The 13,963-nt window shown below is 47.0% G+C and overlaps 1 protein-coding gene and 1 long non-coding RNA gene across 2 annotated transcripts in view; one reads left to right on the plus strand and one right to left on the minus strand.

The window, feature by feature from the left end:
• LOC124123547 overlaps positions 1–13,963 on the minus strand; it is a 39,267-nt gene that overhangs the window by 19,719 nt on the left and 5,585 nt on the right. Inside the window, exon 2 of the mRNA XM_046486736.2 lies at positions 7,196–7,250. Within this exon, the coding sequence (XP_046342692.2) occupies positions 7,196–7,250 (55 nt within the window). The remainder of the gene's footprint in view (positions 1–7,195; positions 7,251–13,963) is intronic.
• LOC125378650 lies at positions 249–878 on the plus strand. Its single transcript, XR_007220451.1, has 2 exons — positions 249–513; positions 751–878. It is a non-coding gene; the product is annotated as an uncharacterized LOC125378650 (long non-coding RNA).

The raw sequence follows: 13,963 nt of genomic DNA on the forward strand, positions 1-13,963 counted from the left end.
ACTTGACATATAAGTTCTATTTCTATCAGTATTGTATTGCGAAAAAGGGCATAAAATGTTGATCATGAAATGTAACAAATGTGTTACATCTATAGGGTTTGGGCTATGTTTTGGACAATCAAGAGATAATTACCCAAGGTTCTATGTAATGGAGAAAACACGACTCAGAGGTTTTGGTAGAGAATGTAAAACCTCCGGAGGAGGGATTTCCCGACTCAGAGGTTTAACATTCTCTACCAAAACCGAGGAGGAGTGTTTAATCCGGCTTAGAAACCGTTAAACGTTTAGAATTACTGTAAATTTAATTGTCTCCCATTTAGGGCACTATAACGGGGATTTACTACCTCGCTATTGCCAGGATAAGCGCATAGAAAGAACTCGAACCGTGCACGTGGGATACATGCGGTAAGAACACGTGGTTGTCTTTCTCAGTTGAGTTCGAGATGTCGAGCGAGGAGGAAGGCGGAGACCTATTTCTGGAAGTAAGCGAGCAGCAGATTTGCGAACAAACTGGTAAGTTTAGTTCAATGTATAGGACAGTCCTTTACCAATATTTTATGATTATCACTGTTTCGAATATTATCTGTGAATAAAATGAAACGCCCTTAACAAGCGTATAGAAATGGTTAATTTTTACTATAAAAATGTATTTTGATGTAGCCATATTTTCTTAAGTGGCTTAATGCTTTATAGATGTTTAGAACATACGGTTGTATACTTTGTTGTAATTAACTATAACATATTTTTTAGGGCACCGGAGTGGTGCTGTCCGCATCTACAAACGCACCAGCGACGATGTAAAGTCCAAGGCTGGAAGGTCTATCCCAAAAAGGGTCTCTCTACTTTACATTTAACTTTCATTAAAGGATGTTACTGGCTGTTGTTTTCTGTTGTCTTTGTGCAGAAGTCCGGGTATGTGCCTTTAAGTAAGACCCTGTGAAATCAGTGTGTATCGGGAATGTATTTTTTTCAGTGGCGAGACCTGGTACGGAGGTCTTACCTTTTTACAAAGACCCTGGGATGAGGTTTTACTAAATTTACAAAAATCTCACCCCAGGGTTTTGGTCAAAATGTAAAACCTCTTCCCAGGTTTTACCATTGGCAGAAAACACATCTTTTCATAATGGCGATACCCACATAATAGGTTTCTAATGTAGGTTTTAGTCAGAGATGAATTGATATTGACAATCACAGTCAAAGTCAAAGACGTTTATTGTATCAAAGGCCATCAGATAAATACAGTGGGTGAGAATTTACAGATTGGGAGATACAACAAAAGTTATAAAAATCTAACATTCATTTAACAATCGGTGATAATCATGAGGACTTCTAGGTAAGGTAATTAAAATTCTGAATTTCCACTCAACATGTTATTTCGTAGTTCCATCCAATGTTTTACAAATAAAGACAGTGTTAACATTACATCGGCATCATTCGATGACAAAATAGAAACAAACGCTATTCTACTCGTCTTAGATAAGAAACATTCTGGTATATATTTAGTACGTAGTTCTGCATAATAAGTACATTCAAAGGTAAAATGTATTTCGTCTTCTATAGCAGAGTTACAGAATGGACAAATTCTTTGTATTCTTTCAATTGATATATTCCGTCCATAATTAATCATAAGTTTTGACAAGCCAAGTCTGTAATGCCAATCAAGTAAGGTGCAATAACATATTCTCATTTCCAAAATTGGATTACAATAGTGTGGTTTATGTGTTACATATGAAATGTATTTATCTTGTGTAGGATAGTATCGCTTATATCGCATCGCTTTAAGTCAGTTTCGGTGCTCAAGTCCCACTCTTATCATTGAATTTGGTAGACGAATAGAACAGTGAAGACTTCGTTCTTTTTTGCATATGTCATTTCTGTTCACTCTGAGAATCCTTCACACAATACATTTATATGACCATGTACATCATCAAGATCACGTGTAATAAACTCTGTGGCTAAATATATATTTTAAACAACGATAAAGCATCTTGACTGTCATGTACGACCATCGTTCGTTCGTTCGTTCGTTCGGGAATTTAACGTGCGCTTTCCGCATGTAATAAATTACATTTAGCGTATCTCGCACACGGGGTAGGGGAGGGGAGGGGGTCAAGCGTTGGAAGGCACGGCGTGGCTCGCGAGCTGGTGTGGCGAAGGAGGTTACTGCTTCTTCACAGCCAGGAGCCTCCTGGCTAGGTCGAGCTCTCCTGGAGGAAGAGCTCGGAACAGTGCGGTGGTGAGGCGGGCGGCGGCGTTGGTAATGAAGAGCGGGCTGACTGGGAGCTCACAGTCGACCAGGAGCTCCGAGAGATCCTGGTAGCTGTGGATCTCGTGCTCAAACCTTTCTTCACCCCAGTACTGCACCAGCACCAAGGGTGGGCGTTGGCGGTTGCTGGGGTAAATCTTGCCGCTCTCATTCTGGTAGCAGGGGTTAGGGTGGACCTTGTGCTGCTCCAGGATTAGGTCTGCCTGCTGTGCAAGGTGGGCACGGACGTCTACCTCAACATCTTGTTCCGGAACCGGGTCGGTTTGGACTTGGCTGGTGTTGAGGGAGGGTCCTGGTGTTGTGGCGGTCTGCGTTTTCGTGGTCTTGCAGGTTGGAGGTGATGGGAGGGGGGGAGAGTCAGGGGAGAAGATGCTTTTCCTCTTTCTCTTTTTCCTCCCGTGGCCAGTCCCTACCGGCGTGCGAAAGGGCTCCTCCCCTCTGGATTCGAGAGGAGCGAGTTCCAGTGCAGATGTCGGGGGCGGAGGGGTGGTGGGAAGGCTCTCCTGGATCTCCATGGGGGTGATTGGTGGAGCCTTTTCCTTTGGCCTAGGTCGATGGAGAGGGTGGATGAGTTGGACTTGTATGAAGTCCTGAGGGAGTAGTCCCCAACCCTGTAAGCCAGCAAGGGCTCCAGGATTGCAACTAGCTCTCTAGGTAGCGATAGGGCGATATCTCTCATGGTAGAGCGTGGGTTGCGAGCTAGGAAGGACACGTCTGCAAGGGGCGAGTGTCCAAGCCGAGGTGTACGACCATCATGCTTATGTTACCATATATTGTTACGGTGCTCCAATGTAATTCCTTGTGATATGTACTTTGTACAATGACCTGTGGCACCTTTCCCGAATACAGTTTAACACATTTCGCTTGACATTCACCTTCAGTTTGGACAATATATAAAATGTTGTTTTTGGCAGCACGTGACAATACCCCCACGACACTGGGCATCACGTTACAATAGCCCCACATCACTGGGCAGCATGTGACAATACCCCTACGTCACTGGGCAGCACGTTACAATAGCCCCACGTCACTGGGCAGCAGGTGACAATACCCCCACGTCACTGGGCAGCATGTGACAATACCAAAACGTCACTGGGCAGCACGTTACAATAGCCCCACGTCACTGGGCAGCAGGTGACAATACCCCCACGTCACTGGGCATCACGTTACAATAGCCCCACATCACTGGGCAGCATGTGACAATACCCCCACGTCACTGGGCAGCACGTTACAATAGCCCCACGTCACTGGGCAGCAGGTGACACAACCCCCACGTCACTGGGCAAAGCGTGACAATAGCCCCGCGTCACTGGGCAGCATGTTACAATACCCAACGTGACAGGGCAGTACGTGAATATACCCCCACGTCACTGGGGAAAGCGTGACAATATCCGCATGACACTGTGCGACCCGTGACAATATCTCCATGTCTCTGTGCGACCCGTGACAATATCCCCATGTCACTGGGCGACCCGTGACAATATCTCCATGTCAATGTGCGACCCATGACAATATCCCCATGTCACTGTGCCACCAGCGACAATATCTCCATGTCACTGTGCCACCCACGACAATATCCCCATGTTACTGTGCGACCCGTTACAATATCCCCATGTCACTGTGCGACCCGTGACCATATCTCCACGTCCCTGCATCACCTACGACAATATCCCCATGTCACTGTTCCACCAACGACAATATCCCCTTGTCACTGTGCGACCCGTGAAAATATCTCCACGTCACTGTGCGACCCATGGTAATATCCCCATGTCACTGTGCCACCCACGACAATATCTCCATGTCACTGTGCGGCCCGTGACAATATCTCCATGTCACTGTGCGACCCGTGACAATATCTCCAGGTCACTGTGCGACCCATGACAATATCCCATTTCACTGTGCCACCCACGACAATATCTCCACGTCACTGTGCCACCCACGACAATATCCCCACGTCACTGTGCCACCCACGACAATATCTCCACGTCACTGTGCTACCCGAGACAATATCCCACGTCACTGTGCCACCCACGACAATATCCCCACGTCACTGTGCCACCCACGACAATATCTCCATGTCACTGTGCCACCCACGACAATATCTCCACGTCCCTGCATCACCCACGACAATATACCCACGTCACTGTGCAACCCACGACAATATCCCCACGTCACTGTGCCACCCACGACAATATCTCCATGTCACTGTGCGACCCGTGACAATATCTCCATGTCACTGTGCGACCCGTGACAATATCTCCAGGTCACTGTGCGACCCATGACAATATCCCCATGTCACTGTGCCACCCACTACGATATTTCCACGTCACTGTGCCACCCACGACAATATCCCCACGTCACTGTGCCACCCGAGACAATATCCCACGTCACTGTGCCACCCACGACAATATCCCCACGTCACTGTGCCACCCACGACAATATCTCCATGTCACTGTGCCACCCACGACAATATCTCCACGTCCCTGCATCACCCACGACAATATCCCCACGTCACTGCCACCCACGACAATATCCCCACGTCACTGTGCCACCCACGACAATATCACCATGTCACTGTGCCACCAGCGACAATATCTCCATGTCACTGTGCCACCCACGAAAATATCCCTATGTCACTGTGCCACCCACGACAATATCCCCACGTCACTGTGCCACCCACGACAATATCTCCACGTCCCTGCATCACCCACGACAATATCCCCACGTCACTGTGCTACCCACGACAATATCTCCACGTCACTGTGCCACCCACGACAATATCTCCATGTCACTGTGCCACCCACGACAATATCCCCATGTCACTGTGCCACCCACGACAATATCTCCACGTCCCTGCATCACCCACGACAATATCCCTACGTCACTGTGCCACCCACGACAATATCTCCACGTCACTGTGCCACCCACGACAATATCTCCATGTCACTGTGCCACCCACGACAATATCTCCACGTCCCTGTGCCACCCACGACAATATCTCCATGTCACTGTGCCACCCACGACAATATCTCCCACGTCACTGTGCCATCCACGACAATATCACCACGTCACTGTGCCACCCAGGACAATATCTCCATGTCACTGTGCCACCCACGACAATATCTCCAGGTCCCTGCGTCACCCACGACAATATCCCCACGTCACTGTGCCACCCATGACAATATCCCCACGTCACTGTGCAACCATCGACAATATCCCCACGTCACTGTGCCACCCACGACAATATCTCCATGTCACTGTGCCACCCACGACAATATCTCCATGTCACTGTGCCACCCATGACAATATCCCCACGTCACTGTGCCATCCACGACAATATCCCCACGTCACTGTGCTACCCACGACAATATCTCCACGTCCCTGCATCACCCACGACAATATCTCCACGTCACTGTGCCACCCACGACAATATCTCCATGTCACTGTGCCACCCACGACAATATCCCCATGTCACTGTGCCACCCACGACAATATCTCCACGTCACTGTGCCACCCACGACAATATCTCCATGTCACTGTGCCACCCACGACAATATCTCCACGTCACTGTGCCACCCACGACAATATCCCCACGTCACTGTGCCACCCACGACAATATATCCATGTCACTGTGCCACCCACGACAATATCCCCACGTCACTGTGCCACCCACGACAATATCTCCACGTCACTGTGCCACCCACGAAAATATCTCCATGTCACTGTGCCACCCATGACAATATCCCCATGTCACTGTGCCACCCACGAAAATATCTCCATGTCACTGGGCGACCCGTGACAATATCCTCACGTCACTGTGCCACCCACGACAATATCTCCATGTCACTGTGCCACCAACGACAATATCCCCATGTCACTGTGCGATCCGTGACAATATCTCCACGTCACTGTGCCGCCATTGACAACGGTCGCATGTCATCGTGTTGCCACGACAATATCTCCCGTCATTGTTCCGCCAGTGTCATCAGTATCCTTCTTCACGGTGTCTCTTTTGAACGAAACCTGTGTCCTAAAATTGACATTGTTCAATCAGCTGTGATAAAACCGTTTCACTGGGCAGAACTCGCATGCTCTGGTGATATATCGACTTTGTGGATTGTACGTGATTAGACATCAACATTCAGTGGTCACATTTCACTTTTCTCTTCATAGTCATTTGGCCAGGGGTGAAAAACAAGATTTTCGTTCCCACATTTTCCTTTATACCTTAAACCTTTTCTATTGCATAAAAAAGGTATCTGTACACACTTTTCATTGGGTAGTAAGTTTGCAAGTGTGTGCGTGAATTCTCACGGAGTCAAAATTGCATAAATTGAAGGAAAAATGCATAATTTGACAACATTTGCTGTAACATTTTTCTAAAGTCGTTAAACTTTATGAATTTGGCAAGCAGTTTGTTTAATTTAACTGTTATTCTAATTTTCAGTGAAAACATTGATAAAAATCATGGTTTTTTCCTTCTTTTCCAAATCTTGTGGGTAGGTAAAACACTAATCCCATTGAATGGTGACAATAAAACTACTATTGTGTCGCCAGTGTTGTCAATATCCTTCACCATGTTGGGGTTGAACGAACTTTGGGTCCTATAATTTGAGGTCTCGCTGACAAATAAGCTCCTTTTATCGTTTATTTAGAGATAATGACAGATTTTAGTATCCATACAATTAGATAAGCAATTTCATAATAAGACGTACGAAACATTTATATGTTTAATGATTCCACGCGCTTTGATGTATTGTTGACTTCGTAAGGCAAGTAGTATTGTTGACGCAATACAGACGTCACAAAGTCATAAGATGGGTGAATCAACGTGTTGGAACCCTGATCGGAATATTTTAAATAATGGCATAATTCATAAATCCGACATGTTGTTCTGATACTAATCTAGCGGGGATGAAAAAAACGTACCCAATGTCTTGTGAAGAAGCGTTGATCGCCTCTGTCATCCACTTTCGAATCAGACCTGTGAAAGAAACAGGAGCGATGTTACTACAAATTACAAATAGTTCAACGTGGAGCATGTTTTAGAAGATATAGACACATGTATATAAATGTCAAAATATCATTATTAATAATCTAGGGTTCAAAATAAGCTTGTTAATTAGACCACATTTTTATTAATTTATTATTTCACGTGAGAAGCGGTATTGTTCTCGCTTTGCCAATTCCGTTTGTGACGTGACACATATCCGTTTGTGACGTGACACATGTACATTCATATTCGTTTGTGACGTGACACATATATATCAGTTTGTGACGTGACACATTCATATTCGCTTGTGACGTGACACATACATATCAGTTTGTAACGTGACACATTCATATTCGTTTGTGACGTGACACATACATATCAGTTTGTGACGTGACACATTCATATACGTTTGTGACGTGACACATACATATTATATAGAATACTTAAAGAGCTCCCTTGTAATACCAATTTTATGAAACGAGTAAACTGTTCTGGCATCTGCAGAGCGAAAGTTCGTCTATGAAGCTATAAAACCATGAAAGGAGTTTCATAAAATTGGTATCGCACGGCAGCTAGTTAGGTATTTTATTTATTACTTGCCGTCTATTACCTTTCAAAAAGCTACCGTCGTGTGTAAATAGGCGGCAGATATCTACGCGACGCACAGCATCACCCAATTGAGTTAAACGAAATATTACTTCAAACACATTCAAAGTTGACATGTATTAATTGAATACCATACAACGGTCTACCTTTCGACTTCAGGGGTCCGTTCCACAAAGCTATCCTAACGCTGAGATGATTGTAACTCCCGTACTTTAACATAAACTTATGACTGTCGCTGCGCTACGATCGCTTTGTGGAACGGGACCCTGCAGCACAAAGTTTACAAATACGTCAGTATACCCTATGACGTAATTTGTGACATTCTTTTACTTAATAAATTGATTACATAAGTAAGTATTTTGAAATAAATTATTTGTAATAACAAGTGTAAACGTAAGTTATTACATTTTATAATGACCATCAAGATACATATAATTAATTCCAAACTGTCATTCGTATTGTAACATAATCTTTTGAAAATTCTCAATGAATCCGTACTTCGACATAAATATCATATGTCTATCGCCGTTAGGATATGTACTTTCCAATGATATGAATTATTGGACATTTTGATATCAAACAAGGGCGCTTGTTTGATTTTACTTGCTACATTCGGGTGCTTCCATATCGCGATGAATGAAAAAAAGTAGGAAACTGAGAATACCAGCACTTCTATCGATGGCTATGCAGTGCATTGATCTTTGGATTTGTTGACTTTAGATGCTGTTCGAAAGTGAGTGAGTGAGTGAGTATGGTTTTACGCAGCTTTTAGCAATATTCCAGCAATATCACGACGGGGGACACCAGAAATGGGCTTCACACATTGTACCCATGTTGGAAAGACAATCAACTAGAGTTGAATGTTATAATACAATTTGGTTACACTGTGTGAAGAAATAAGAACGTTGTAACACTTTTGATGCAATGTATACGGTTTTGAAACCGCGACGTCATCTTAGTGCGGTTTTGAGCGGAACAAGGGGCAATACTGACGGCCAGGCACCATGAGGGTTAAGTGAGAACAAGGGGCTGTAATGGCGGCAAGGCACCATGGGGGTTTAGTGAGAACAAGGGGCAGTAATGACGGCCAGGCACCATAATGGTTAAGTGAGAAGAAGGGGCAGTAATGACAGCCAGGCATCATGAGGGTTAAGTGAGAAAGAGGGGCAGTACTGACGGCCAGGCACCATGAGGGTTAAGTGAGAACAAGGGTCAGTAATGACGGCCAGGCACCATGAAGATTAAGTGCAAACAAGGGGAAGTAATGACAGCCAGGCACCGTGAGGGTTAAGTAAGAACGAGGGGCAGTAATGACGGCCAGGAAACATGAGGGTTAAGTGAGAACAAGGGGCAGTAATGACGGCCAGGCACCATAAAGGTTAAGTGAGAAGAAGGGGCAGTAATGACAGCCAGGCACCATGAGGTTTAACTGAGAACAAGGGGCAGTAATGACGGCCAGGCACCATGAGGGTTAAGTGAGAAGAAGGGGTTTTTATGACGGCCAGGCACCATGTGGGTTAAATGAGAAGAAGGGCAGTAATGACAGCCACGCACCTTCAGGGTTAAGTGAGAACAAGGGGCAATAATGGCGGCCAGGCACCATGAGAGTTAAATGAGAACAAGAGGCAGTAATGACGGCCAGCCACCTTGGGGGTTAAGTGAGAACAAGGGGCGGTAATGACGGCCAGGCACCATGAGGGTTAAGTGAGAACAAGGGCAGTAATGACGGGCAGGTACCATGATGGTTAAGTGAGAACAAGGTGCAGTAATGACGTCTAGGCACCATGAGGGTTAAGTGAGAACGAAGGGGCAGTAATGACGGCCAGGCACCATGATGGTTAAGTGAAAACAAGGGCAGAAATGACGGCCAGGCACCTTGAGGGTTAAGTGAGAACAAGGGACAGTAATGACAGCCAGGCACCATGAGGGTTAAATGAGAACAAGGGGCAGTAATGACGGCCAGTCACCATGAGGATTAAGTGAGAACAAGAGGCAGTTATGACGGCCAGGCACCATGAGGGTTAAGTGAGAACAAGGGGCAGTAATGACGGCCAGGCACCATGAGGATTAAGTGAGAACAAGGGGCAGTAATGACGTCCATTCACCAAGAGGGTTAAGTGAGAACAAGAGCAGTAAAGACAGCCATTCACCATGAGTGTTAAGTGAGAACAAGGGGCGGTAATGACGGCCAGGGACCGAGAGTGATAAGTGAGAACAAGGGGCAGTAATGACTGTAAGGCACTATGAGGGTTAAGTGAGAACAAGGGGCGGTAATGACGACCAGGCACCATGTGGGTTAAGTGAGAACAAGGGGCAGTAATGACGTCTAGGCACCATGAGGGTTAAGTGAGAACGAAGGGGCAGTAATGACGGCCAGGCACCATGATGGTTAAGTGAAAACAAGAGCAGAAATGACGGCCAGGCACCTTGAGGGTTAAGTGAGAACAAGGGACAGTAATGACAGCCAGGCACCATGAGGGTTAAATGAGAACAAGGGGCAGTAATGACGGCCAGTCACCATGAGGATTAAGTGAGAACAAGAGGCAGTAATGACGGCCAGGCACCATGAGGGTTAAGTGAGAACAAGGGGCAGTAATGACGGCCAGGCACCATGAGGATTAAGTGAGAACAAGGGGCAGTAATGACGTCCATTAACCAAGAGGGTTAACTGAGAACAAGAGCAGTAAAGACAGCCATTCACCATGAGTGTTAAGTGAGAACAAGGGGCGGTAATGACGGCCAGGGACCGAGAGTGATAAGTGAGAACAAGGGGCAGTAATGACTGTAAGGCACTATGAGGGTTAAGTGAGAACAAGGGGCGGTAATGACGACCAGGCACCATGTGGGTTAAGTGAGAACAACGGACAGTAATTACGACCAGGCCCCATGAGGGTTAAGTGAGAACAAGGGTCGGTAATGACGGGCAAGCACCATGAGGGTTAATGGAGAACAAAGAGCAGAAAAGACGGCGAGGCACCATGAGGGTTCAGTGAGAACAAGGGGCAGACATGACGGCCAGGCACCATGAGGGTTCAGTGAGAACAAGGGGCAGTAGTGACGGCCAGCCACCATGATGGTTAAGTGAGAACAAGTGGTTTTCATGACGGCCAGGCACCATGGGGGTTAAGTGACAAGAAGGGCAAGTAATGACAGCCAGGCACCATGATGGTTAAGTGAGAACAAGGGTCAGTAATGACGGCCAGGCACAATGACGGCTAAGTGATAACAAGGGGCAGTAATGACGTCCAGGCACCATTAGGGTTAAGTGAGAACAAAGGGCAGTAATGACGTCCAGGAACCTTGAGAGTTAAGTGAGAACAAGGGGCGGAATGACGGCAAAGCACCTTGAGGGTTAAGTGAGAACAAGGGTCAGAAATGGCGGCGAGGCAACTTGGGGGTTAAGTGAGAACAAAGGGCAGTAATGACAGCCAAGCACCATGAGGTATAAGTGAGAACAAGGGACAGTAATTACGACCAGGCACCATGAGGGTTAAGTGAGAACAAGGGACAGTAATTAAGAACAGGCACCATGAGGGTTAAATGAGAACAAGGGGCAGAAATGACGGCCAGGCACCATGAGGGTTAAGTGAGAACAAGGGGCGGTAATGACTGGGAACCACCATGAGGGTTAAGTGAGAACAAAGGTCGGTAATGACGGCCAGGCACCTTGTAGGTTAAGTGAGAACAAGAGCCAGTAATGACTACCAGGCACCTTGAGGGATTAAGTTGGAACTAGGGGCAGTAATGACGTCCAGGCACCTTGAGAGTTAAATGAGAACAAGGGGCGGAATGACGGGCAAGCACCATGAGGGTTGATTGAGAAAAAGGGTCAGAAATGACGGCGAAGCACCATGAGGGTTAATTGAGAACGAGGGGCAGTAATGACGTCCAGGCACCTTGAGGGTTAAGTGGGAACGAGGGGGAGTAATGACGTCCAGGCACCTTGAGAGTTGAGTGAGAACAAGGGGCGGAATGACGGGCAAGCACCATGAGGGTTAATTGAGAAAAAGGGTCAGAAATGACGGCGAGGCAACTTCGGGGTTAAGTGAGAACAAGGGGCAGTAATGACGGCCAGGCACCATGATGGTTAAGGGAGAACAAGGGGCAGAGATGACGCGAGGCACCATGATGGTTAAGTGAGAACAAGGGCAGTAATGACGGCCAGGCACCATGAGGGTTACGTGAGAAGAAGGGGCAGAGATAACGGCCAGGCACCATGAGGGTTAAGTGAGAACAAGGGGCAGTAGTGACGGCCAGGCACCATGATGGTTAAGTGAGAATAAGGGGCAGAGATGACGGCCAGGCAACATGAGGGTTAAGTGAGAACAAGGAACAGTAATTACGATCAGGCACCATGAGGGTTAAGTGAGAACAAGGGACAGTAATTAAGACCAGGCACCATGAGGGTTAAGTGAGAACAAGGGACAGTAATTACGACCAGGCACCATGATGGTTAAGTGAGAACAAGGGACAGTAATTAAGACCAGGCACCATGAGTGTTAAGTGAGAACAAGGGACAGTAATTACGACCAGGCACCATGAGGGTTTAGTGAGAACAAGGGGCAGATATGACGGCCAGGCACCATGAGGGTTAAGTGAGAACAAGGGGCGGTAATGACTGGGAACCACCATGAGGGTTAAGTGAGAACAAAGGGTGGTAATGACGGCCAGGCACCTTGAAGGTTAAGTGAGAACAAGGGGCAGTAATGACGGCAAGGCATCATGAGGGTTAAGTGAGAAAAAGGGGCAGTAATGACAACCAGGCAACTTGAGGGTTAAGTGAGAACAAGGGCAGTAATGACGGCAAGGTATCATGAGGGTTAAGAGAGAAAAAGGGGCGGTAATGACATCCAGGCACCATGAGGGTTAAGTGAGAACAAGGGGCGGTAATGACAGCCAGGCACCATGGGGGTTAAAGGAGAACAAGGGGCAGAAAAGACGGCGAGGCACCATGAGGGTTAATTGAGAACAAGGGACAGACATGACGGCCAAGAACCATGAGGGTTAAGTGAGAACAAGGGGCAGACATGACGGCCAGGCACCATGAGGGTTAAGTGAGAACAAGGGGCAGTAATGACGGCCAGGCACCATGATGGTTAAGTGAGAATAAGGGGCAGAGATGACGGCCAGGCACCATGAGGGTTAAGTGAGAACAAGGAACAGTAATTACGATCGGGCACCATGAGGGTTAAGTGAGAACAAGGGACAGTAATTACGACCAGGCACCATGAGGGTTAAGTGAGAACAAGGGACAGTAATTAAGACCAGGCACCATGAGTGTTAAGTGAGAACAAGGGACAGTAATTACGACCAGGCACCATGAGGGTTTAGTGAGAACAAGGGGCAGATATGACGGCCAGGCACCATGAGGGTTAAGTGAGAACAAGGGGCGGAATGACGGGCAAGCACCATGAGGGTTAATTGAGAAAAAGTGTCAGAAATGACGGCGAGGCAACTTGGGGGTTAAGTGAGAACAAGGGGCAGTAATGACGGCCAGGCACCATGATGGTTAAGGGAGAACAAGGGGCAGAGATGACGCGAGGCACCATGATGGTTAAGTGAGAACAAGGGACAGTAATTAAGACCAGGCACCATGAGTGTTAAGTGAGAACAAGGGACAGTAATTACGACCAGGCACCATGAGGGTTTAGTGAGAACAAGGGGCAGATATGACGGCCAGGCACCATGAGGGTTAAGTGAGAACAAGGGGCGGTAATGACTGGGAACCACCATGAGGGTTAAGTGAGAACAAAGGGTGGTAATGACGGCCAGGCACCTTGTAGGTTAAGTGAGAACAAGAGCCAGTAATGACTACCAGGCACCTTGAGGGATTAAGTTGGAACTAGGGGCAGTAATGACGTCCAGGCACCTTGAGAGTTAAATGAGAACAAGGGGCGGAATGACGGGCAAGCACCATGAGGGTTGATTGAGAAAAAGGGTCAGAAATGACGGCGAAGCACCATGAGGGTTAATTGAGAACGAGGGGCAGTAATGACGTCCAGGCACCTTGAGGGTTAAGTGGGAACGAGGGGGAGTAATGACGTCCAGGCACCTTGAGAGTTGAGTGAGAACAAGGGGCGGAATGACGGGCAAGCACC

The sequence above is a fragment of the Haliotis rufescens genome, unplaced genomic scaffold (assembly GCF_023055435.1).
Source record: "Haliotis rufescens isolate VD_foot unplaced genomic scaffold, xgHalRufe1.0.p SCAF_13, whole genome shotgun sequence".
In the NCBI taxonomy this organism is placed as follows: domain Eukaryota; kingdom Metazoa; phylum Mollusca; class Gastropoda; order Lepetellida; family Haliotidae; genus Haliotis; species Haliotis rufescens.